Genomic DNA, 27,555 nt, shown 5'->3' with positions numbered 1-27,555 from the left:
TTCAGGGCAAACCAGCCAGCCCCACCCATGCACCAGGCCTCTACCCTATATAGTAAAAGGGTAATATGCCTCCCAGCACCGGGATCAGCGTGACAGGGGGCAGCGCCCAAACCCCCTGATCGCCCTGCAGCTCTGTGTGTGACGGGGGCGGGGCCACAACCTCCCTATCCGCCCTGCTCTGTTTGTGACAGGGGAATGCGCCCCAACCTCCTGATCAGCCCTGCTCTGTGCCTGATAGGGGGGAGCTTCCCAACCTCTGATCGCCCTGAGGCTCTGTGTGTGACAGGGTGCGGCGCCCCAACCCGCCCCTCCCCCCCACGGGCCCTGCTCTGTGTGTGATGGGGTAGGGCCATAATCTCCACATAGGCCCTGCCCTGAGTGTGACAGTGGCGGCCGGCGTCCCAACCCCCTGATCCGCCCTGCTCTGTGTGTGACAGGGTAAGGAGCCCCAACCCCCCTGATGGGCCCTGCTCTGTGCGTGACAGGGTAAGGAGCCCCAACCCCCCTGATGGGCCCTGCTCTGTGCGTGACAGGGTAAGGAGCCCCAACCCCCCTGATGGGCCCTGCTCTGTGCGTGACAGGGGCAGCGCCCCAACCCCCCTGATGGGCCCTGCTCTGTGCGTGACAGGGGGCAGCGCCCCAATCCCCGGATTGGCCCTGCTCTGTGCGTGACAAGGGGTGGCGCTGCAACCTCCCCATCGACCCTGCCTTGAGTGTGACAGGGGGCGGTGCCCCAACCCCCCAATCAGCCCTACCCTGAGCGTGACTGGGGGTGGCATCGCAACCTCCCAATCCGCCCTGCTCTGTGCATGACAGGGGGCGGTGCCCCAACACCCCAATCGACCCTGCTCTGAGCCCGACCAGGGGCTGCACCTAGGGATTGGGCCTGCCCTCTGCCACCCAGGAGCAGGCCTAAGCCAGCAGGCCGTTATCTCCCGAGGGGTCCCAGACTGCGAGAGGGCACAGGCCGGGCTGAGGGACCCCCCCTTCCCCCCCGAGTGCACAAATTTTTGTGCACTGGGCCTCTAGTATTTATATATAATCAATGATGACAGAGAATCATTGATTGGCTGCCTCCTGCACATCCCATATTGGGGATGGAGCCCACAACCAGATCATATGCCTTGACCGGGAATTGAACCATGATCTCCTGGTTCATAGGTTGATGCTCAACCACTGAGTTACACTGACCGGCTGGGCAAGTATTGTTAAATGTTTATTAAAAATAACTTTTCACTGTGTTTTTCAATACCTCAGTGAAAGCAGTGAAATGTGTTTGGCAGACTTGTTATATTTTATGTTAGTTGATAATTATTAGATTCAAGTACATGGCAGTATTCAGTATACCATTGTCTCTAGTCTTGTGTTTGTTTGAAATTTTCCATCATAAAGCATTTTTACAATTAATATCACCCAGCAATATAGAATCTACTGTAAATAGTATATCTAATTCAATTTTGTGTGAAGTTATGTTTAAACAACATAACATAACATACACTACCTGATCTTGCTGCACATACCCAACAAACTGAAAGTGTTATGCAGCTTGTTCTCATCAGATTGCCTTTTGATATATCTATAGATTTGTGCTAAGTATTGCTTCTAAATGTTTTGCAATAGTGAACAAACAAGGTACTGTGCTGTCACTCGGTACAGCTTTTAATTAATTAGCTGAGACTTAAATTTATACACACCATATCTAAACATGCTGGAAGAAAAATATGTGAGTTGTTTTCTCTTCTGTCTCACAATATGCCAAATGAAAAGAGAGAAATCAGAATTTCCTAGCCAATTTCTGTTTTATTTGTTAGAAATTAACAGTGGCCACAGTTGTGGCAGCAGGCACAGTCCTTGCTCAGAGTAAGCTACTCCGGCGTTTTCTATTAAAAAATTTGCCGGTTTCCATCCAGGATTAGCTTGTGACCTGCTGTTTACAAAAGCACTATACTATGCCATTTGATTTGTGTTTAGAGGCAACGTGAGATTTTATTTAGTCTCATTTGAATGTCATGATGAGTCTTTCTAGATCTACATGTCAAATAGGAGTGTACTACTACTTAGCATGTAACTCATAAAGACATATGTTGTTTAATATGTGTTAGAACTTCCATTTTAATCAATATTGAATACTTATACAAATATGCCAACTGTTGTGCTAAGAACTTTTGCATAAGTTTTCTTATAGATTGCCATAAAGGTGAAAGAGCTTGCCCATGATCATGGAGATTTTTAGGGAAGGAATCAAAGAATGGAACCTACGTACAGTAACAAAAAGTGCCTTTGCACTATGCCATGATTCAGATCATTAAGAGTGGGATGTGCCTGGCCAGTGTGGCTCAGCTGGTTGAGCGTCGTCCCTGCACCAAGAGGTTGCAGGTAAGATTCCCAGTGAGGGCACATGCCGGCTTGTGGGCTGGATCCCCAATAGGATTGATGTTTCTTGGTCATTGATGTTTCTCTCTATCCTCTCTTCCTCTTTCTGAAATCAATAAGAACATATTAAAAAAGAAGCATAGGGTGAAATTTTTATGATTAATAGTTGCAATTTATAATAGTACTAGTATGGTTTATAAGGTTCACATTAAACTAGAAAGTATTCAACATCTATTAATTTATTTTTTAAAACATATTTTTTATTTATTTTTAGAGAGAGAGGAAAGGAGAGGGAGAGAGAGAAACATTGATCAGCTGCCTCCTACTGGGGATCGAGCCCGCAACCCAGGCATGTGCTCTGACTGGGAATCGAATTGGCAACCTCCCAGTGCATGGGACAAGGCTCAACCAACTGAGCCACATCAGCGAGGGCTCTAGTAATTTCTTCTGAAATGAAGCTTATTTACTACCAGTGAACTGATACAATACCAATGTTTAAAACATTAATTTACTTAGCAATTGGATGAATTCTCTCCATGAATACCACATTAACCTATAGGCTGAGTTTCATCAAAACAGCAACAAACATGTATTATAAATTTGAAAAGTCAAATCAGCCTAAAAGGTTTGCATTACTTAAAAAAGATAACTAAATGGTGTGGGGTGTGTGTGTGTGTGTGTGTGTGTGTGTGTGTGTGTGTGTGTTAAAGAATGTGTTAATAATATATAAGAGAGACAGGCCAGATTCCATACCAGATCCTATCTTGGGTTCTCGGTTCTCTCTTCCAAGATGACTAAGAAAAGACAGAACAATGGTTGTGCCCCCCCAAAAAAGGACTGTGGCCGGGTACAGCCTGTTCACTGCAGCAGCTGTGCCCGATGTGCACCCAAGGACAAGGCCATTAAGAAGCTGGTCATTCGAAACATAGGAGAGACTGTAGCCCTTAGAGATATTTCCCAAGTGTCTTCTACGCCTATGTGCTTCCCAAGCTGTATGTGAAACTCCACTGCTGTGTGAATTGTGCCATTCACAGCAAGGTGGTCAGGAATCGTTCTTGGGAAGCAGGAAGGACTGAACACCCTCACCCTGATTTAGACCTTCAGGGGCTGCCCCATGACCTCCACCAGAGCCCATGTCAGGAGCTAAGTCCTTAAGGACTGAGAAAAGTTCTTCAGAAAAAAAGAAAAAAAGAAATTGCACTTAAAAAAACAACAACAAATGTGTCAATAGAGCTTGAGGCAATCTGCCTGCATTGACCGTAAGGAACGTGACTCAGCTTCCTCTTGCTTCATTCCAAGGGTGTGGCATATGGCCTTGAACAGTTCCCTGTGACCCAGATTCATTGGAGGGCTCCTTTAGAGAACACAGGTGTGTAGTCTTCAGGGTCCTAGGAACATCTAAATCCATCTCAACTGAGAGCCCATGGGTGTGGGGTGGTTTTATTTATTTTTTCTTCTTCAAATGTCAGGATTTCTGTATAGTTTTGAACTGAGGGCCAGGTAGTCTCATTCTAAGTTTGTCTTCCTTTCCTCGGGTAAACTTTAGCTCTGCTCAAGTGGCATAAAGTGTTATTTTTTTAGTACATGTTTAAAACCATTTATTAAGGCTCCAGTGTACACAAAGCTCCAAGTAGGCAGTGGAGTTGGTGAGGGGAGCAGCAGGAGGAGACAAATAGCTGGAGTGTATACTTGGGTACTACCTATGGGCACTCTGGAGTTCAGATCATTTTAGATGCATCTGATAACCTTGTAGTGTGGGCCATAAAAGTTTTACCTGATTTACTGAGGTAGCTTACAAAGACAGGTCATCCTGAGGGGAAGAGGAATGAGCTGGACCAGCACAAAAACCATGGTTGGAAGGAAGGCGGGATTCTGAACATGATGGTATGGCTGTACCTCACCTTTGCCCTGCCTCACACCCCTGAGAGTATATCCGCTGCTACAGGACTTAAGTGAATACATTTGGAAGCTACTTCCTAGGGCACATGAGGCTGAAACAACTCTCCTTTGAGACTCCTTAACATGTCACAAAGAAGAAAGCCGTTCTTCACTACCTTTGCACCTAAGCTCATGATCTGAAAATACAGGACCCAGAGGAGGAATGGAAGAGACCCAGTGGATCACTTGTCACCTGGAGTAGCAGCATAGTTATAATGAATTTGTAACTGAGCATGTGAGAAACACCCCTGGGGACTCCCAAGCGCTTCATAGAAATGTGCTGATGCCTCAGGTTCTGCGCTTGCTGGTGGACCAATCATTAAGGTTCACACATTAATGCTATTGTGACCTCATTTGTATCTGGGGACTGGTGGGACCTGGAGAAATATGGGTTCTATAAAGATTAACCAAACAGTGTCCCTACTTTCCAAAAGGGTCCATGTTAGTGAGGAAAAGGACATGTTCATATCAATGAAAAGAAAATGCAACACACTCATTGTGAGCTGAGGTACTGCACTAGCTGCCTCATTGAATGACACATAAGAGTGTTTAGGTTCCATTCTTGAGGAATCGGGGCACCATTAAATGTGTTTTTTTGTTTGTTAACCCTCACCTGAGGATATTTTTTCCCATTGATTTTTAGAGAGTGGAAGGGAGGGAAAAAGACAGAGAGAGAGAAACATCAATGTGAGAGAGACACATAAATTGGTTGCCTTCTGCACACGCCACAACCAGGGCCAGGGATTTGGCCTGCAATTGAGATACATGCCCTTGACCTGGAATCAAACCCGGGACCCTTCAGTGCACAGGCCGATGCTCTATCCACTGAGCCAAACTGACCAGGGCCCATTAAATGTTTGTAACTAAAGGAGAGTCATTTATCAGATCTATGTTTTAGGAACATGTCTGACTAGTTAGTCTGGTAGAGGATTGAAGGAGATGTTAAAATCAGGGAGACCAAGCAGGAGTCAAGTAGGGCCTAAACTGGGTCGACAACGGCATGAGCAGCGAAGAGGGGTTGGACTAGAAATACTTAAGAGGACTGTGTATCTTATTAAATATTGAAGTGATGGAGAGCAAAAGCTTTTAAAATAACTCCAAAATCTCTAGAGGCAATATCGTGTCCACTAGAAGATATAGACTCTGGGGGTGGACTGCCTAGATTGGAATCTTGGCTCTGTTATTCACGGGATAGCCTATCTTCTCCTTCTCAGTTTTTTTTCATCTGTAAAGTAGGGATGATGATCATATCTACACTTCATACAGTTTTTCTGTGAATAGATATAACTTAGTACCAAAAAGTGCTTAGAAGTGTCTTGTACTCAAGTTTGTTTGCTATCATTGTTCCGTCGAGGGTAACTCGATGGACAGTGATAAAAATCAGGTGAGGATACAGCCTTGGCAATCTCAGTGGCTGAGAAAATAGTGAATTGACTTTTAGAAACACTGAATCTGGAATTTCTGGTACATGGTAGTCACACAGAGTTTGCTAAATAATAATAGAAACAGGCAGATTCTTTTTAAAAGCACTTTGATCACCTTCCAGGCACTGTCATAAACTCCTTCCCTGTATCATCTCATTTAACCTTCATATAACACTGCCAAATAGGTAGTACTATTTCCATTTCACAGTTTCTTTAGCCTAATAGTGAACAGGTTTGTGGCCTAACAATACTGACAAAGGCTTCATTCCTACCTAGAAGGTGAACAAAGTTCTGATTTACTCTGCTGGTGGAAAGTGAGAAAGTAGGCCAGCTGGAATTTGAACTCAGATAATGAAGTGCTTTGAAACCTCTGTCCCCTAATATCTCTTAATACCATATCTGTAAGATATGGTACCCTATTTTATAGTGCTTGATATTTAGTAATAACAATACTATCACTTATTGAATGGCTACTGTGTGCCAGATATTATACATATTTTATCTTCAGTCTTCACAAAAACCCATCAAGGTATCATAATCAATATTTTACAGCAGTGGAAACCAAGGCTCAGAGATGTTCAAAAACTTCCCCATAGTAGCATAATTACTAAGCAGCAGAGAGAGATTTTAGTACAGGTCTGTTTATTTCCAAAGTCTATACACTTTCTACAGTAATCTAGCTTCCAAATTTAGCTGTATTACATTTAGTGTATTGCATCATTGTGTTTTATAAATGATGAGTTTCATGAATTCTACAATCAACTTACCAAGTTAGTAGCCAGAATAGTATTTGTCAAATATTAGTTACATATGAATCATGAGAACTTGCCCCAAGTGAAGGGTGAATAATGAAATTTCCAAGGGTGAGTCTCAGAAAGCAGCTTATCTTCAAAAGGACCTGATGTGACATTTATCGGCTTCCCTGAGGAACATTTTTGAAGAACACTGTAAGGGAGGGGCTAGTTCAGGTACCCTGGGCCTCTGCACTCTCTGGTGGAAGTCACTGCATTTCCATTGTCGGGCCATAGTTTATTGCTTCTTGATGATTATTTCTGACCTATCATTAATGTAGCTGAGAGAAGCACTTAGCTAAGACCCTTGAAGTAGTGTATTCCCTGCCTCCTGTTTGCCCGTATCCTGTTTCCCACTCTGCAGCCCTTTGCATTGATGGAGCTCCTAGCAAGGCTACCTGGTAGGACAGGTGTTTAGTGGAAAGTCAAGTGAGATAGACATACAGGAGGGAGAGAGCATTGCAGGGCAGTGAAAACAAGATATCCGACTTCAAATCCTGCGTGAGCTTCTTGGAGCTTTGGTTCATTCATCTGTGAAACCGGGTTGACAGCACCTGCTTCACAATGTTGTGAGGTAATGCATGTAGTTAGTCTTCGAGCTGCAGTCATTGAAGGCTATCATCAATGCATAATCCACCCTTCAATTCAGAGGGAGATCACAGAAGTATTTTGCTGCATGTAAAAGGAGGCATAGCATTTCTTAGGAATGTTCCGTTAGAGACTGGCAAGATTAAACATGTGTAAGTATGTAATTCCCTATGAATAATAACACTTCTTTTTTTTCAACCGACCCTAAACTCCAATTGGACGTTTCCATTCGGTACATATTTCACAACCATCTCATTCACTGCTCATCCTGCAGACTAGATCAACATGACTAACTTTTCCCCTCAATGGGCTAGACGGCTAACTTTTCCCCTCAATGGGCTGTACCTGAGGGTACAGCTTGACTGAGCTAGACAGACTCAGCTAAGACACTCCAGAATTCCTGGTCCCCAGGAACTGTGAAACAGTGAACGCTTTAAGACACTACGTTTTGGGGTAATTTGTTATGCAACACTAGATACATAATGTCATGAGAAGAAGAAGGAAAAAACAACAACCTTCTTCTTTTAGTCAGTGACATTTTGTGTTTTCTGTCACATAACAGCCAAATCTAACTCTGAGACCCTCCCTTCTCCAGTTAAGGTGTAGAATTAACCTAACACACACACACACACACACACACACACACACACACACACAACCAACCAACAAGCCAGTTTTTAAGGAGCTGTGTGTAGGTTCCAGAAACTGAGAACCAGAGGAGACCAGAGAGAGAATCTTGCCCAATCTCCTCATTTCACAGTGAAAATGTGAAAGCTAATACTTAAGAGCTTCCTATGCCAGGCTCGACTGTGTTCCACAAAACATGTAATTCTCAGGACATCCTGCGAGGTAGACACTCACTGACTCATTTTATAGATGAGTAAGCCAGGCCAACACTTCAACCACTTTCCTTTACTGCCTCTCTGCTGTTACAGAATACTTTTCAAGCAGTTCCATTAGAAGCATATGTCAATGTTTTAATACAATCTTGCACATGAGGGAAACGACCTGTAGTATCCAAATAATCACCATGGTAGAGACATTTGAGGAAGAGTGAGTGGATCAAATCACAGTTAAATAGTTACACAAAGAAAATAATGGTTGGTTGAAGGGCAAGTAGCCCTTGATGGCCTTATCTAGATGGTTGGTGACTGATGTCCCATAATAGCTAAGCTCTTGCCTGGGACCGTCCTGTTTACATGTGTTGTAGATTAATTAACATGTATTATCACTCTGAAAGGCCCCCTGACCTCACCTATTGCACAAGTGAGGAAACAAACTCCAGAATGTGCAAGAGATTTGCCCATGGCCCCTTGGGTAGGTGGTAGTGGCGGAGGTAGAATTAGAACTCAGGTCAATGTTTTCTGTAACCAGGCTGTTCCCCGCTCCTGTTCCCTCCCAAAAATGGGAATCAAAGGTGTGCAAGAAACTCCTATTTCTTTCTGCCTACGAAGCTCTCAGAATTTTAAAATTTTCTGGGAGTAACCTTATGGAACCAGGGATGTGTTTTGTACTGTGTTTTGAGTTTCTGAGGGTGCTTTTTTGTTTTGTTTGTTTAATGTCAGGGGTTGGGAGGAAGGAAACAGAGCTGATACTTCCCTGAACACTGCTTTTCCCTTTCTGTAGGCAGGAATTAAGCAACCACCTGCCAGATTTCATCACTGCAGTGAATGCAAGCCGACACTTTACAGGAAGCTTATCGTTTATTTCTGTTCCAACTTGTGATAGTTTTCCTTGATACATGGTGTGAACAGCTCAGGCAAGTTGCCTTGGGAATAGCCACCTTCCCCTCAGGCCACATACACCGACACTGTACCATCTCGTTCCATGCAAGTCAGCCCACAATAGAGCCTTTGATGGGAAGTCAGAAGTTGGTATGGACTTGGCAATATTTATTAAAAATAAGATAAGCAACACACTGGCATGCTTAGGAAGTAAAAGACTCTCTTCTGTTTGGAATTTTTGCACAGAAACATTATGAAGCACTTGGCACATTATAACTCCATATTTGTAATGAAGTAAACTATGGTCTTAGCATTATCTAAACTACTTCTCTTCAAAAGGTAATCTAAGGAATGGGACTATGTATTTGGACACTAATGTAGCTTGTGGTGTGACCTATATTCTTCCCAGTCACCTTTGACTGCAGCAGCTCAACAGTTAGTAGCACATATTAGGTATATAGTTTGTGGATAAAAATTAATGACACAGAATTGTCTTTCAGTGTAGGGTTAAGTACCTGTTCTAGGCTGAGAAAGACAGATTTTATCTCCCTGATTTTCCATTAACTAGCTCTAGACCTTGGACAAATCAATAACTCTGTCCAAACATCATTTCCCTTTTTGCCAAGTGAGAAAAGTAGAACCTTCCACATATAGTAATTGTGAGGCTTACACACGATACTCCACGGAAAGCATTTATAGTGCTTGGTGCATGGCAAGACCTTTAATACATTATAATTATTATGTTCTTTTCTCTACTTCTACCTGTATCCTTTTTCTTTCCTTTTTTCCTTTCCCCACTCTGTTTTTCCTCATCTTTTTATTTCTGTCCTATCTTTTCCTTTTTCTTTTATGCCTCTTCCTTGCCTTGGCTCTTCCGTTATCCTCTGCCTTTGCATATGTCCAAGCATTTCTTCTTTTCCTGTGTGAGGCATCGATGAGCCACCTGTAGGGGCAAGAGCTTCACACCTTGCAAACAGGCACAGTAAGTAGCACCTGCACTCCAATCTGATGACCTATCCTGTTAGTCACAAATGGGAAGCATGTGCTCCAAAAATGCAACCTTGAATTCTAGGAAGGGGCACTGAGACTCATTGTGAATACAGGGGGACACTGAGCCGGGAAATGCCCAATGTGATAGATACCCCTCCCCCAACTTTCTAGCCACTATGTGGACTTTTAAAAGAGCTGGTGGCAACCTTGGCAGGCGAGGGAGGCCCAGCCACGATGAAGGGTCCTGTCTGTGTCACGTAGGAAGTGCCCCAGGAGCTTGGTGGTCTCAGGAACAGAACTCAGCTAGAACTTGCTGGAATGGCCTCCTACTGACAAGCTGAGAAAGTGCCATGCCAGAAGGATGGGGCCATGTGGCAGGAGACGAAGGCAAAGGCCTCTAGGCACAGGTACAAGAAGCATCCTAGGACTCTCTTTAGATGCCTGTGAGGTAGAATGGCCGTCACAGGACTGGAGAGAGTACCTGTGTTATAGATCTTATGGTGGTTAATGTCAATAAAACTGATTTTTTTTTTTAATTAGAACCTTTCTTTTTTCTGTTTTCTTTTTTTAAATCCTCACCTGAGGATATTTTTTTCCATTGATTTTTAGAGAGAGCGGAAGAGAGGGGGAAAGACAGAGAGAAATATCAATGTGAGAGAAACAAATTGATTGGTTGCCTCCCTCACGAGCCCTGACCAGGGCCTGGGCCTGCGAGGAGCCTGCGACCAAAATACAAGCTTTTGACCTGAATCAAACCCAGGACCCTTTGGTCCACAGGCCAATGCTCTATCCACTGAGCCAAACCAGCTAGGGCTAGAATCTTTCTTTTTAAAAAAATAATATATTTTTATTGATTTCAAAGAGGAATAGAGAGGGGGAGAGATAGAAACATTAATGGCGAGAGAGAAACATTGATGGGCTGCCTCCTGCACCACCCTCTACCAGGGATCCAGCCTTGATTGGGAATTGAACCGTAACCTCCTGGTTCATAGGTCAACGCTCAACCACTGAGCTACACTGGCTGGGCATAACACTGAAATCTTAAAAAAATTCTTTTGTTTTTCAACTACAGAATTTTGGAAAAATTTTTGTTAAAAATTTGAGAAAAACGTAGCTCTCCCTGTCCCCAAATCAGCCACAGTCTCACCACCAAGGATAGCCATTGTCAACATTTTGATATACTTCCTTTTAACCTCTTTTAGATGTATTTATCGAATATGGTTGTCATGAGATTGTTTGTAATGTGTTCATTTCTGCATTTCTGACATTAAAAGTAAAATATGCTCATTTAAAACATTGGAAAGAAGAGAAAAATATCACCCAAAGGAGACTTGTTAAGACTTCATTTCCAGTCTTATGCATTTTCGTAAACGTGGATTATACTGTAGGAACAATTTTGATCCCACTTTTTTCAGTTTACATTCTATCATACCCATTTCCCCGATGTGATTAAAAACACTGTACCTACCCTCAAGATGCTCCCAGGCCCAAGGAGGAGGTGGATGTGGACCAAACGGCACTGTAAACAGAAAAGCCAGAGGCAAAGCAGATGCACAATACAGGTGAGAATAAAATTTGGGGATAAATATAAAATGGTTCTACCTGCAATTAACACTGTTCCTACTGATTATATATAATTAAACATTTTTCTTTAATAGCATTTCTAAAGATTTAGAAATTATTGACCAAATTTTTTTAAAAATGCATTCTTCTTATCAATTTTTATAACTATAAGAGCATGAAGTGAACATAGCAAAATACTAAAACTGTACCAAAGGGCACATATTTAAAAGACATTTAACTGCTTTACATCCTAGAACCTTGCTCACAAGTTTCTGCTGTTATTCTAGAAATGTATCTATTTTTAAAAAACAGAAATGAAAGAATATTAATATTCTCTACATTGTTTTTTTTTAACTTAGTGAATATTGGTTTCACAGGGATCATAGGTTTATCTTAGGCTTTTTAACAAGCCTATTTGTCATTGAATGAATGTGCTACAATTGCTATAATTTATTTATCTAATATCTGGTATCCTCTTGATTTGTTCACAAAAAGTTGTTTCCAATATTTTTGTTCATGTTGTGAAAGGTTTTATTATATTTTCACTATTTCAGTGAAAAAAAGGGGTAAGGATTTGGGGCAAACTGCAAACTACATATTTCAGATTCTAGATTCATTTGCATATAAAGTAACTTAAAGGGAAATGGAAAAAAAAAGTAGCATCTGGCTTTTCATTTTAACTCAGTGCCTATCTTTTATTTTCATAATGCCATCATCCCTACTCACAGCTTTCTTGTTAATGCTGTAACAGTTGTTGATTGGCTCTTTTGACTGACCGGGAGGATTAACTCTGGTAGGAGTTAGGAATGGAATTCCAGCTGTTTTACAATAGCAACATTCTTTCATTGCTTGTTTTCACAACTAACCCCCTGTTGGGGAAAGTGCTGAGTCACACACTCAAATAAACAAGAGTTAAATGTCTTGGAGTTGACTTTCCCTGACCAGTACCCTTTCCACTGCCCTCAAGCTAGGATTCAAAAACACTAAAGAAGTGAACCGGTGTCATATTTTTAGGTCACAAGGGAATGATTTGGCATCTTTTGTTTTCCTGGTAGCATGCAGTTTTTCCGAGAGAATGAGAAAGAAGAAACCACATGTCCTCCAAACACTCACTATACAGTGCAGATTTTCACTGCCCCGTTTATATGTGTACCCAGTCTCCTCGGCCAGGAGCTAGGTGGTCAGTTAGAATTTCTTTGCTGTCCTATACCAGAAGGAATCCTAGGGAGGTGATTAAACCAACAACCTTGGCCTCAATAAGAGTTCCTGATCTGCTGTAGTTGCAATATCCTACAATAACAATGCTAAATTGATCAATGTCTTCTTTCTGGGGCTAAAGTTTAATGTAAATCAATCATTTGTCTGGATATATCAGGTTATTAATTGCTACATTACTCAGCATATGGAAGTGATGTTAACAGCTTCTTTCAAAGGGAAGAATGACCCACAGGACTTATCATTAATTACTTCAGTATTATTTTTTCATTTTGTCATTTTATACTAATTCCCTGAAATGGCCAGAGTCCAAAGTGGCTGTTTTTATTGTTTAGCTGACTACACAACTTCAAATTCTGGGTTACAATGAAACTGTGTTCATGGATTTTTTGGTTGTTCAATGCCTATTTCATGTGCCTGGTTCTAGGGGATACACAGACAAACAGCACAGACACAGACAGGCATTGGGAAATAAAACATGGTGTATTTAAAGTTAGTTGGCCCTTGCCAGTGTGGCTCAGTTGGTTGGGCATCATCCCATGTACTGAAAGGTTGCTGGTTTGATTCCTGGTCAGGGCACATGCCTGGGTTGCAAGCTCAATCTCAGGTAGGGAGAGTACAGAGGCAGCTGACGATGTCTTGCTCTGAAATTGACATCTCTCTCTCCCTTCCTCTTTCTCTAAAAATCAATAAAATAAAGTAAAAATAAATAATGAGAGCTGACAGACAGTACTTACTATGTCCCAGGTACTAGTATAAGCAGTTCAAATATATGCACTCTCTTCATCCTCACAACAATCCTATAAGGTAAGAATTTGTCTTAGCTCAGACTGCTATATAAAAATATTATAGACTGGGGAGCTCATAAACAACTGAAATTTATTTCTTATAGTTCTGGATGTTTAAAGTCCAAGATCAGGATGCCAGCATGGTGAGGGCCCTCTTTAGAGTTAGTCCATAGCAATTATTTTATGCATGAGGCCCAGAGAAGTCATGTAGCTTACCGAAGGTCATACAAGTAGTATCTGGCAAAACCAGAATATTTATCAAACCCCTATGGCAGCGATTCTCAACCTGTGGGCCGCGACCCCTTTGGCGGTCGAATGACCCTTTCACAGGGGTCGCCTAAGACCATCCTGCATATCAGATATTTACATTATGATTCATAACAGTAGCAACATTACAGTTATGAAGTAGCAACGAAAATAATTTTATGGTTGGGTCACAACATGAGGAACTGTATTTAAAGGGCCAGAAGGTTGAGAACTACTGCCAATGGTGTCATGGAACTGTGATGGGTAATAGGCATATAAGAGGTGAACAGAACATGTCTGGTTCTTGCCCTCCTCAAGTTTATGGTCATTGTCAACCGAACACACAGAGTCACACTTGAATATAGTGACTCCATTTTATTTTTTTCACTCTTTACTCACCATTAAGCAAGTAACATAACCCTTCCCAGGTTCTCAGCCTTTCCTGTCCCCCCCCGCCACCCCCCCACACTTTGTGTCTGTGTGTATGTGTGTACATTGGTCCTCCAGCCAACCAGTGGAGAGTTGATCAGGGTAAATGTGAGGCAGGATAGTAAGAAGCTAGAAAAATTCCTTGGCAAGTAAAATGGGGAAACAGACAGCTGAACACACTGTCCGAACAATTTACAGCCAGATACAGAAGGTCACGTCCCTAGAGATAACATCTAGGCCTCAGTTATATTTCAGCTCCAGGCCCAGAAAAGCAGCAAAACCAGGTGGACCATGCCAGGACTAGCTGCAATGACGCTGACCAATCAGTAGAGACCACAACCCTTAAAGGCACATCAGGAAAACTGATGAATATTCTGCTGAAACCCTCTTGAGACCTCCCCTAGGATTCCCACTCCCCTGCAAAAGAGAGATAAAAGCCCTCAAGACAAAGGGCTCGAACCTTTCCCTTCCCCCCTCATCTTCTCCCACAAGCATGCATCTCTCTTTTTTTAAATTTTCTTTATTGATTAAGGTATTACATATGTGTCCTTATGCTTCCCCTTCCCTCCTCCCACCCCAAGGGGCATCTCTTAAACTTTAAGGGACCCCATGAGACTTGCAACTAGGAGAGCAATGAGCAGTGGCAGCTGGTCCCTAGCTAACCCCCTAAACCTGCCCCCAAAGTTCCTTTTCTCTGACTTCCCAGGGAGCTAAAGCAGCCCCTCCTCTGCTCATTTCTTTGCTGTAACATTTCTAGACAAAGCAGCCTCACTAGTCGCTCTCCTGTTGCTTCTTCTATCCTACACCCTTCCTTGTTTCACTGTCCCCAGCTTTAATAAACTTCCTCTCAACATCACCAGGACTTGTGTTGTGAAATTTTCCTGCAGGAAGTCAAGAACCCACACACTACCAGTAGCACTAGGCAGACCTTGTCTGGGCCAGGTCCCCTTTTCAGGTAAGAAATGGTGCCCATAAAATGGGCTCCCTGGTCTGGAGGGCTGGGGTAGGGACCAGGTGACCTGTGGGAGACAGACATAAATGTTTCTTTTGGCAATGTGGGTGAGAATGGGCCATATGCTAACCTGACTAGCTCAGGGAAGGCTGCATGGCAGGCTTGCAAACTCAGAGATCTAAAGTAAACCCAAAGGATGGTCTGAAATGAAAACTTTGTAAATCTAAAAGCAGTTTATGGTGGGTAGTTATGTCCTAGGCTGGTATCTTCTCTGACAAAGGTCAATCTTTACCTTAACTGAGCCTGTCTATTGTCATTTTGCATCCACACTTGCGTATTTTTGGAATGTGAAAGTAATTTCCCTTTTCTCCGGACCCCTCAAAGCACAGGCACTACTCTTGCAGAGACCACAAATCCCCTCATTGTTAATTGTTGACTGTTAATTAAGTACCCTGCACCCACCTAAGTAAAAGAAGTATGTGCCTATCATTTCACTTTTTATCCAATCCCAGAGGTTTCCCGGTTTTGCTTTCTTCCACCTCCCTAATCTATGGCCAGTGGGTTTCCTGTAACCCACTTCCATCTCCTCTTTTGATCGCACTGCATAAAACAGGTGCAAACCTGCCACCCTCCAGCATTATCTCAAACTGTTGATATTCTGCTTTCCAGCATTTGTCCACAGTTTGACTCAAATAAACTCACAGAACTTCTTCACAGATCTGAATGTTTCTTAGGTTGACAACAGTGATCTCCTTAAGGCTCCTTTCTTTCTGGGCTGTTTAAAGTGGACATGCCTCAAGGTACTCAACCACACTACTCTTCTGTGACTACTCACCGGTCCCCCACCGCCCAGGCCTCTCTGACATCCCTGACCTGCCATTCCAGTGATCGAGGCGCCTTCCCAGCTCCTCGATGCCCTGAAATTTCCCCCTTCTTGGAGCCTCCAGAATTCCAAGGCCCGTCCCTCCCTCCTGCCCCAGAGATGGTAGGAGATGCCCAGCGAGCATCTTGATCCCTGCCCTGCCCCTAGTAGACCCAGGCGCCTGCCCAGGGCTGCCTGCTGGGGTCACTGGGGTCTGTGACCAGCCGCTGGGAGGTCAGCCCTGGCTGGTGGAGACGCACAAAGGGGAATGGCAGGAGGCAAAGGGCGGCTCAGGAGGGCAGGGCCACGCACAGCACAGTCGCCCTGGCACACGGGCATCAGGGCCCAGGCGGGCAGGCAGCGCTCCCTGTCCTGCGGCGACCATTGTGCATGGCTGCCTTGGCCTCAAGGTCTGGTGGGCGTATGGGACAGAGATGCGCCGAGAGCGCCCCTGGAACGACACCCCGTCTCCACAGATAATGCGTTTTACGTTGCATAACAAACAAGAATAAGCCTGGGTTCCTCTGCGCGACACGCGAAGAGGGTAAGGAACGCACAGAGTGAAGGACGGAGGTGGGAGCTCAGCCTGCGCCAGGCGCCGGGTCACGTGGGCGGGGGGGGCACCGCATGGCGGCGGCCCGCGCGCCACCGGCCGGGCTGCCCGGGTGCGCGCGCCGACGGGGCGGGCGCATGCGCAGGGGGGCGCGCCGCCTCTGCCCCGCGGCGAGGGAGTCTATGGAGAGGCGGCGGCCGCGGCTGCTGAGGCGGAGGCTGAGGCAGCGGCGATGGCGCCCTTCCCCGAAGAGGTGGACGTGTTCACCGCCCCGCACTGGCGGATGAAGCAGCTGGTGGGGCTGTACTGCGACAAGGTAACGGCGTGCGTGCGGGGCCTCTTGCTCCGGGCGGCGCGGGCGGCGGGGAGGAGCGGGCCGGTCCCTGGCGGCCTGGCCTGCGTCGCGCCCGCCGCCCCCCCGGGCCGCGCCGCCCCGATCGCCGCTCGCCGCCTGCGTAGCTGTCAGCGCCGCGCTCGCCGCCCCGCACCTTCCCCGGGGGCCCGCGCCCCCGCCCACCCCGCCGCCTGGGACGTGCCCTCGGGGCTGGCGGCAGGGTCCTCCCGGCCGGGGGCGGCTTCCCGCGGCCGCGCCTGCCTCCGGCTCCTGCGCCCGGAGAGCGCGGGGCACCGATCTCCGGGGACTCCGGGGCGGCCGCCTGCGGTGGGCTTCCCAGCAGCCCGGGGGGCAGGCCGCTTCCGCCGCTGTCCCGCCTCCCATCAACTGCCCCGCAATGTCCGCGGCCGGTTAGGGGGCTCCCCGGTCCTTTGCAAACACCCACCCAGCCATCCATCTCCCGAACCTCCCGCTTGCTTCCTGGCTCCGGGGGACGCTTCTCCAAGCACCCCGGTTCAGCTAAGCCCCAGCTTCTCACTGGTTGGATGGGGGAGAACACCCAGGTTTCCCGGCTTAGGAACGAGCGAGCCTTCCCCTCTTGGTCGGTGGTTATTTTTTCGTTGCAACTTTTTATTGCCCCGAGGTCTTACGCCTTGTAGGTGTTGGAATTCTTGACGTGGGCTCGGGTGTAAGGGGCCTCGGAAAAAGTTGGTTTTTGGACTCTTAATGGGGTGAGCACAACTGAGCAAGCACTTTTGTGGAGGTGGTTCAGGGCCTTTTGCTAATGATTTTAAAACAATAGTAAGAATCCTCGGTTTTTGTTTTTGTCAATTTACATTGGGCAAAGTCCATGTGGATATCCTGAAAACGTGGGGGCAGTTACGTTTCGCCTAGAAATGAACCAAATTAAAAAACAAACAAACTATTTCAACGATTGTTTAAGCACAGAAATCAACTCTTACGGATGTTCAGAAGTTGCGTAGCATGAAGCAGAAGCCCGTTACGAGAGGCGTTCTCGCAGCCCCGTGAAGCGGTTGGAGGATGCCAGCGTGTTCCTCGCTAGGCCACGCTCAAACCAACCACTTCAAGGGCGCCCGCAACCATCCTTCCCTTCCCTTCATTTTGAAAATTAAAAAAACAAAAACAAAAAAACCACCTGATTCAGATATAGGTATGAACACCAAGGTATTCTGGGACAGTGCTTGTCAACCTTGGTTGCTTGTGAGGACCACCCCAAAAGCTGCTAAAAATTCTGATGCCTAAACCAGTAAAATCAGGATCCAGGTACAGTCATGTGCACGGAATGACTTCCGTGTTCTAGCAGGGGAACCGCATATGCCACCTGGGTCCCGTACGATGATAGTGTAACTGAAAGACTCCTGTGGCCCAGTGACGTTGCAGCCTGTGTCCCCAGCGCATGACTCACGCGTTGGTGGTGAAGCCCGGCCAGTTGAGTGAAAGTATGGCGCGTGGAATTCCGCGCAGTACATAGTACTTGATGATAACAGGCGGCTCCGTTGCTGGTTTCTGTATTTATTATACTGTACTTTTTGTTGTTTTGTTTTTTTTTCTCTCTCGAGTGTCCTTTTTCTGCTTGTAAAGAAAGTTTGCTGTATGTCATGTCATGGCACATCTCTTGACTGCATTATTTTCTCTTGTGCTTGATTTAATCTTCGGTTTTGTACAGTAACATGCTGTACAGGTTTGTAGCCCAGGAGCAATAATAGGCTACATGCCATGTAGCCTCGGTGTCTAGTAGGCTATACTTAGATGGTATCTAGCTTGGTGTTCCCACAACAATGAAACCGCTTAACGACGAAGTTCTCAGAATGTAGCCCAGTCGTTAAGGGGCATGTGATTGTATATGTCAAGCTAGGTGAGCCCAGTGTGTAGCCAAGGGTGAGAACTGCTTATCCAGGAGAGGCATCAAGAATGGGTTAGTTAGCCAGTCGGTAGGTAAGCTGAGTAACAAACCCCTGATTTTTTTGAGTTAGCTTACTTAGTGTTTTTAGCTTCTCTGACAGTATCCTTTAATTGCAACAAAGAAAAAAAAAATGGGGAGTTTTTTACTTTCTCAAAATCAAAAAGGAAAAGTTAGTGAGGACTAGTGGATTCTGAAGTCTTCTCCGTTTTAGATTTGGGGAGATGTAGTCCAGGGATCACCAGAAATGGTGATGAAAATTTTTGTGCATGTGTACATTTCCCTCGGAGGTTTGTGGCCTTCATTGGATTTCTAAATGCTTGCTACTCTACTAAAATAATTAGGAATCCCAAATTTATTTAATTATATACTAGACTAACCAGCCTTATTTTAAAATTTTAAAAAGTTAATCACTAGTTTTGTATGTCATTACCTGGTGATTGAGAACACTAGAACAAATTTGAAAATTACAGAGCCATTTCTAAAAACAATATTTGAGTCAAATAAGATTCTTTTTAATTAAATGTTCCTCTTGCAATAACTAAAAAGCATTTTCTTTTTTGTTAATCCTGACCCAAGCATATTATTTCCATTGATTTTTAGAGAGAGTGGAAGGGAGAGGGAGACACAGAGAGAGACATCGATGTGAGAGAGACACATAAATTGGTTGCCTCCTGCACGTGCCGGGGGCCAGGGATCAAGCCTGCGACACATAGGTATGTGCTCTTTACTGGAATCAAACCTGCGACCCTTCAGTCTGCAGGCCAGTGCTCTATCTACTGAGCCAAACTGGCTAGGGTGGAAGCATTTTCAATTTGATATAGCATAAGTGAAAATCATCACCAATTCCAAACTAATTACAGGTAGTTAATGAGATTGCTGTATATAGTCATCAAGAAGATTAATGGTACAATTTTCTGACCTATGGATCAGAGACCAAGGTGATTTGGGGAGAGAGGAGGGGTGGCTACATAAGAATTCTACATCCGGATTTCTTCTTGATGCTAATAGTTAATGGAACTCTCCTAGGACGTTTTTTGGGAACTATCTTGGAAAAAAATAAGTTTTTTATAATGGCTGAATAGACTATTTGTTTTTACTCATTTGCAAACCCAAGTTTTGCCTTCACCGTCTTTTGGTTTCATAGACCAGGGATATCCAACCCAAACAGCCTACATTAAAACTTTACAAAATGAGAACTAGTTTTTATACTCAAACTAAAAAGATACAAAGCATGTTATTTCACTGTATTTTTTTTTTTTAGTATATTTTTATTGATTTCAGAGAGGAAGGGAGAGGGAGAGAGAGATTGAAACATCAATGATGAGAGAGAATCATCGATCGGCTGCCTCTCGCACATCCCCTACTGAGGACTGAGCCTGCAACCCAGGCATGTGCCCCTGACCGGAATCGAACCTGGGACCCTTCAGACCACAGGCTGATGCTCTATCCATTGAGCCAAACCAGCTTGGGCTTTCACTGTATTCTTAATGTTGACTCTGCCCAGTAATTATAAAGAAGCAGCTAGGTTGGACTTGTAGGCCTAGGTTAGCTAGACCAAGCGTACATAAGCATCTAGTGATAGATCCAAATGAGAACCCAAGTCAGGATCACGAGTCCTAGTTTAATTTTCTGTGTGTGAAATCAGAGTAGTTCCTGGAAAATATTTTTGGCAACAGTTTTTTTATGAAATCTTTTTGCAAATTTACTGACCTTCCCAATTGGGATAATTTTAGTGAACATTTGCATCGACTGACATTCTTTTTCCAGTTTATTCCAATTCTTCAGTCTTTCCTCTAATCCTCAGAATTTAACAACATTAATTCTACCAGTGAGCGTTGAGTTTCTTCTGTCAGTTGGATGTATAGTAACTTGTGTTGGCGATGTGAGATGAGGTCCTAATTCTTAAGGAATTTACACTCAAACCTCTATGGTAGGATGGAAATCCAAATGCAGAATAGAGGGAGCCAAGAGGTATATTAAAGTGTTGGGACTGGTCTTAGAGTCTCTTCAGACTGGTTTCTGAGAACAAAGTAGGTGGTGGTTTAGGATATGCATGGAACAGAGATTCCCAGGCTTACACATAAGCCAGTTATAAAAAATTCAAGTGGAGGCTTTATGGAGTGCCCAAGTTTTTCAGGTATGAATATTAAAAGTGTCATTTACTTTATCATTTTATAAAGAAAGGACAATTTATGACCAAAGCAACTAAGGAGGAAGTAAGCTCAGAATAATTTGAACAGATTATTTTTTAAAATTAAACGAATACTAGTATAGCTTTATGAAGAATTCCTTTAGTTTTCCTTGTTTTTCTATTTCTTTGCATACTTGTAAAAACTTATTGACTGGCATTGAGAAGATTGGCTTCTTGAGAGAATGTTGAATTAAGAGCTAGGAGAGGAAGGAAAAGGGTATTCAGGGAGTTCTTACTACATGCTTATGTTATTTCTTTAAATCCTCACAAGAGCTCTGTGAGACAAGCATTATCCCTCATTTAAAGATGAAGAAATGGACTTAGTGGTTAAGTAACTTGCCCAACTCACTCAACTAGTAATTAGGGGAGCCTGGATTTTAATCTTAGGATTTCTCTCCCTTCTGAAGCCCATGTTTTTTTGCATTACCTTACTGATTCTGCTGTTTATTATGAGCTGTATGGTTTTATGCAAAACATTTTCCTGGTGAACCAGTTTTTTTTTTCTATTTGTAGAGTTAGTTTGACCAGAGATAGTTGGGTTTCTTCATTACATGTAAATCTCCCTTGACTAAAAGTAAGCATTGTATGGCTGAGTAGACAAAAAGTAAAACCTAATTTGGGGTAATAATAGTGTTCGGGTTTTGTTGTTATTTTCATATCTATTTTTGAACTTATTATCTAGTATTTAAGTGACACACTTTTCAAATCAATTTGAAGCCAGGCTCTAAGATTTTTAGGTTGTAGAGTGCCTGAGACAGAGTCAGTTCTCAATTTTTAAAATAAGGGAGATACCATGTTACTGGTTGTTACTATTTGTTTATTTATGTGTATTGTGTTCTACAAGGGTTCTTTGTTGAATTTGCTAGGCATCAGAGTATACAAGTTTATAGGTCACTTAGGAACTTTTATAGCCTACTATAGAACATTGTTTTTCAAAGTGTATCCTATGACCCGTTTGTGGGTCATTAAGTCAATTTTGTGGGTCAGAAACAGCATTAAAACATGAAATGGAAAAGTAAATATTAGAGTACATCACAGGTTAGGGAAATACTGTTTGCTGAAATTTTTTGAAATGTTTGTGATGTGTGTGTGTGTAGATTGCAGTGTATTTCATACTAAGGATAATAATTAAACATTTAAAAAACACTACTTTAAAGCAGCATTTCTCAAATGTAGCATTATTGACGTTTTGGGCCAGATGATTCTTTGTTGTGGGGGCTGTCCTGTAGATGTTTAGCCCTATCCCAGACTTTTACCCACTAGAGGTCAGTATCACTTCTGCAATGGTGACAATCCAGAAATGTCTCTGGACTTTGCCCGTAGCTCCTGGGAGGCAAAGTCAATTCCCTAGGGAGAACTTTTGCTTTAGAGCTGGCATTCTTTTTAACTATTGGATCTGAAGAGATAGCTTTATGATTGGGACTAACATTGTATCTTGTGGAAAGAACATAGATTTTAGAATAATAGAGATTTATCTCTGTTTTGTTGTCTACTACCTGTCTGGTTTGGGTTAAGTTATTTTCTCAGAGCCTCAGGTTTTTCACTTATACAATGGGAAATATAACTTTCTATGATTGTTTTAAGATAATACCTAAAAGTACTTTGTATAATATTTAGCACAGCATAGGCCTCAATATGTCCCAGATGTTATTAGTGTATGGGTTATTTTTTTTCTCAATCAAGCCTATATGCTTGAATAACTTTACAGAGGCAAACAAAATTTAAAAAAACAACAACTCATAAACAATTTTATAAAAGTTAAATCATTTATGTACTGGTTATTTTTTTAAGTGCTAAATTTACTGACTTTAGTATCAGTTTTAAAAGTTATTTTCAAGTGGAGAAAAACTAACGAGTAGTTTTAATAATAGTTTTGAACTAACTATAGAAATAACAGAAAAGCCCAAGTAAGGCTTACATATATTACAGTCTGTGTTCTTTAAATATATTATTAAATTTCACAAGAACCCTATGTGGTAGTTAATATTATTAGCCTTATTTTACAGATGAAGAAACCGAGGCACAGAGCAATTTGATGGCTTTTGCTGACAGAGATGGATTCATACTTAAGCAATCTGGCTCCAGCAGTGGTTCTCAACCTTCCTAATGCCGCGACCCTTTAATACAGTTCCTCATGTTGTGGTGACCCCCAACCATAAAATTATTTTCGTTGCTATTTCATAACTGTAATTTTGCTACTGTTATGAATCGTCATGTAAATATCTGATATGCAGGATGTATTTTCATTGTTCTCGACCCACAGGTTGAGAATCGCTGCTCCAGAGTCAGCACTTTAACCACTATGCTGGATTGACTCTACATATAAAATAAAGTACTTTTATATATGTGACTTGGTTTCAGTCTGGATCCTGCACCTGGGCTTTACCTTAGCTGGTGTTTAAATCTGAAAGATTTTCTAATAGGTCACTGAGAATATATGCAGAATTCCTGCATGTCTTTTTAAGATATTACTCTTCTTAACTCACATGAGGACTTTTTTTTTCCTTAATTGAGTTGAGAGAGAGGGGAATGTCGTGGGGGCTAGGGGAGTGAAAGAGAAACATGGATTTGTTGTTCCACTTATTTATGCTTTCATTGGTTGATTCTTGTATGTGCCCTGACCTGGGATTGAACCCGCAACCCTGCATATCAGGATGACACTCTAACCAACGGACCTACCTGGCCAGGGCCTAGGACATTTTTTACCTTTTTTTTTAAAAAAAAAAATATATATATATTTTTATTGATTTTAGAGAGGAAGAGAGAGGGAGAGAGAGGAACTCAACAATGAGAATCATTGATTGGCTGCCTTCTGCATGCCCCCCGCTGGGGGTCAAGAGGGCAACCCAGGCATGTGCCCTGCCCAAGAATTAAATAAACTGTGACTTCCTGGTTCATAGGTCGACGCTCAACCACTGAGCCACACCGGTGGGGCATTTTTTACCTTTTTTTTTGCCATGCTTTTCTTATTTTTAAAACTTTTATAGCCATTATTAATGTTTTCTTTTGATTTATCTCTTATTTCTACTAACTTATTTTAAATTTTTAAAAAATAAAGTGACACATGATAGTATTTGCTGAAATTAGACACTAGTGAATTTTGTAGTCATCTTATGCGACATTTCTTGGGATAAAAGTCTGCAGTTGTTTTTGTGTGGCTCAGAAGGTATTGTTTGAAAAAATTAAAATAATATTTTAGGATGTGAAAATTATATGAAAATTAAATTAAGTCCATAAATAAAGTTCTTTTGGAATACAGCCACATTCATTTGTATGACTATTTTTGTATTACAACAGCTGAATTGCTTTGCAAAACTTAAAATATTTGCTGCTTGGCCCTTCACAAAAAAAGTTGCCAACCCCTTTTCTAGATAATTTACTTACTTATTGTGGCTACTATTCATTGTCTTATTTCCCTTCACATACATTATAGAATGTGAGCCCTATTAAGGCAGAGATGTCGTTTTGTGTTAACTGATGTATCCCAAGGATCAGAAATAATAGCTGGCTCATGGTAGCTCCTCATTAAATGTCTGACTAGAGTGAAAAAATGCATGAATTTATAAAGTTGAATGATTAATTTTCAAAATAATGATAGCTAACATTTACTAAGCACTAATTCATTTTAGTTTCACTTGTGAAGTATATGTGTCATTATTATTATCATTTAACACCAAAAAGACACTAAAACATGGAGGGAGAAAATTAACTTACAGTTATCCGGCTAAATAAATGGTAGAACTGGGATCCGATCTTAGACTGACCATAGGTCTGGTTTTCTATAAATTACTCTTAATACCTAACCCATAATTCCTTTTACAGAAGCTAAATTAATTCTCTTGTGTATAGGAGTATTTGTATTTAGCATATGTATAGACTGATGGAATTTTGGGTTTGGCGGGAATCTAGTCTAATCCCTTTTATTTAAAGAAACTAAATTTAATCAAGTTAACCAAGTATAAGAGAGCTATTTTGCTATGTACAAACTACATAAGAATGCATTTCAATATTTCTTATTGGTGCATATTTACATGTATTTATTATGCCTTTCTTTTTAAATTTTATTCAGCTTTCTAAAACCAACTTTTCCAACAACAATGATTTCCGTGCTCTTCTGCAGTCTCTGTATGCTACTTTTAAGGAGTTCAAAATGCATGAGCAGATTGAAAATGAATACATTATTGGTTTGCTTCAACAACGCAGCCAGACCATTTATAATGTACATTCTGACAACAAACTCTCTGAGATGCTTAGCCTCTTTGAAAAGGGACTGAAGAACGTTAAGGTGAGTTGTAAAAATGGATATTTTACTATCACAACTTGTGTCATCTTCTGGTATGTCATTGGTAAAAATTGTTAGCATTTTATAGTAAATGATGTTTTGTTACAGAAAATAAAAATTTTGACACTTGTTAATAACTGTAAGGAAGACTTTACTCGGGGTTATTGTAGTGGGTTTCAACTCTGAATATAACATGAACAAGTGGACCTTTATAGCTAAAAGCAGTGTGGGGGCAGGAAAATGTATAAAGTTTTAAGAGAATAATACATTGGGTAGAATATTAGGAAGCAATTGAATAAATTAGTTGAAAAAAAAAAAAAAAAGAGAATAGAGAGAACACCAAAGGGATAAAATATGCCCACATTTTGAAAGTTCATTATTTTATAAATTTTTCACATTTTAAGTTTAGAGGGCTGATATAGAAGTGATAGATAAGTTACAGGGGGATGTGATCTTAATTCATATGAGGAGGAACTTTTTAGCAATTGTCTGGACTTACAATGATTTACTGTAGTGAAAGATGTAGTGAACTCTCCTTGCCTTTAGTAGTTGATACCTGTCTTTGGAAATATATATGGTCTTCTGTAGGATAATGTAGCATGTATTTTGAATTGCTTAGTGGAAGATACACTAGATGACCTTATTCAACCTTTTTCATCTCCTGGCACACATAAACTAATTACTAAAATTCTGTGGCACACCAAAAAATATAAAATAGGTATAAGTTTGATTCATTCATACTGGATGGATCTTATTTGTGTTGGCTATTGTTATTTTTTATTTAACAATCTAAGGCAGTGGTTCTCAACCTGTGGGTCACGACCCCTTTGGCTGTCGAACGACCCTTTCACAGGGGTTGCCTAAGACAATCCTACATTTCAGAATATTTACATTACAATTCATAACAGTAGCAACATTACAGTTATGAAGTAGCAACAAAAATAATTTTATGGTTGGGTCACAACATGAGGAACTGTATTTAAAGGGCCTGAAGGTTGAGAACCAATGATCTAAGGGAAAAGAGGTCAGTGCCTCTGACTAAATAGTCAGGTATTGCATGGTTTAAAAATTGTTGGGGCATACCAGTTGAAAATTACTGTCTTAAAGGGATTCTGTAATGGCAAGAGTCCTGAAGGCTCCTATAGACTACTTGGAGATATATTAAGAAAACTGACACAGAAATTATATAAATATATACATTAGAAATCAATAGAAGTTTTGAGCAAATACTTGCTATTTTTAGACCTTTTATGGCATTTAAAAGAAGAAATATGAGATCCCATTACTAAAGGAATTCAAGGTTCAGGATGGCCTTAAGACATCTTTTATACTAAGAAAGTACAGAGACCACTTTGCTATTTGTTTGTGCTTTTTAAAACTTTTTTTAAAGGTTTTATATTGCATTTTAAACTGACTTCTTAGGACCAGGTACAGTGGAAATAATGAAGCAGAATTTTTGCAGATTCCTTATTTTGTTTGTTTCTAGAATGAATATGAGCAGTTGAATTATGAGAAACAGCTGAAAGAGAGATTGGAGGCATTTACAAGAGATTTTCTTCCTCATATGAAAGAAGAAGAGGAGGTAAACATAATTTTTCCTCCTTGTGATTTTGATTTATAAATTTTAAAAATGTTATTTTGGGCTTGTTCTACCTCTCAGAGCACGCGTATGCCTTTTCTTCCACCTTTTCTTCTTTCAGGGGTGAACCTTTGCCTTTCCCTCTCCTAAGCTCCTAGGACTCTTATTCTGTCTCTGTAACTTGTTTCCGGAGCCTACGCATTCCTGCTGGCTCACTTCTATTACTTCTGTGATTTTCCAAATAAACTTTCTCTTATATTTTGAAAGATAGATAGATAGAGAAATAAATAAATAAATAAATAAATGTTATTTTGCCTTTGATTCTTCAAAATAATACATTAGAACACTAGAGAAAAAGGCAGTTTTTTTCTTAAACCTCAGAAAGGTTGTTGCTTTTCATTAAATGAATTATTTAATTCATTTATTCAATATTTATTTTCTTATGCAGATGACACTATATTGAATGTTCATAACTTTTTTTTGTCACCCTAATGTATTTTCAGAACCTTTAGAGGATTCTTTAAACTCTTCCTGTATTTCCAGGCTAATAAAGAATTTTTAGGGTTTTTTTTTTAGTAGTGGATTTTAGTAATTAAAAGATGGTGTTAAACTTATCAATCTTTTATGCCTCGTGTACATGTATTAGGATATCACTGAATGGAAGAGCAAAATATTTTCTCATTCTCTTCTTTCTCTGAAGTGAGATGGGCACACTCTTCTTTGAGCACACCCTCGCCCCACTTTCCTTAGGCGTGCGCTTTGCTTTTTCTAGCCTAAGCTGTAAGGATCCTGACGAGCCTGCACCCAGG

General features: G+C 41.8%; 1 protein-coding gene and 1 pseudogene across 3 annotated transcripts in view; both read left to right on the top strand.

Annotated features, from left to right (window-relative positions):
* Positions 1-3,163: 3,163 nt before the first annotated feature.
* On the top strand, positions 3,164-8,852 carry LOC118660514 (annotated as a pseudogene).
* A 7,730-nt stretch (positions 8,853-16,582) lies between these two features.
* FBXL5 (F-box and leucine rich repeat protein 5) overlaps positions 16,583-27,555 on the top strand; it is a 32,723-nt gene continuing 21,750 nt past the window's right edge. For 2 of the 3 annotated variants that reach the window (XM_036329217.1, XM_036329228.1), the window contains exons 1-3: positions 16,583-16,752; positions 24,955-25,170; positions 26,654-26,749. In XM_036329217.1, the coding sequence (XP_036185110.1) occupies positions 16,669-16,752; positions 24,955-25,170; positions 26,654-26,749 (396 nt within the window). In that variant the 5' untranslated portion in view covers positions 16,583-16,668. The remainder of the gene's footprint in view (positions 16,753-24,954; positions 25,171-26,653; positions 26,750-27,555) is intronic. The other variant, XM_036329209.1, reaches the window with a different exon arrangement.

Source organism: Myotis myotis, unplaced genomic scaffold (genome assembly GCF_014108235.1).
Source record: "Myotis myotis isolate mMyoMyo1 unplaced genomic scaffold, mMyoMyo1.p scaffold_m19_p_1, whole genome shotgun sequence".
In the NCBI taxonomy this organism is placed as follows: domain Eukaryota; kingdom Metazoa; phylum Chordata; class Mammalia; order Chiroptera; family Vespertilionidae; genus Myotis; species Myotis myotis.
The sequence above is the reverse complement of the archived record's forward strand: the minus strand, read 5'-3'. Positions and strand labels throughout refer to the sequence as shown.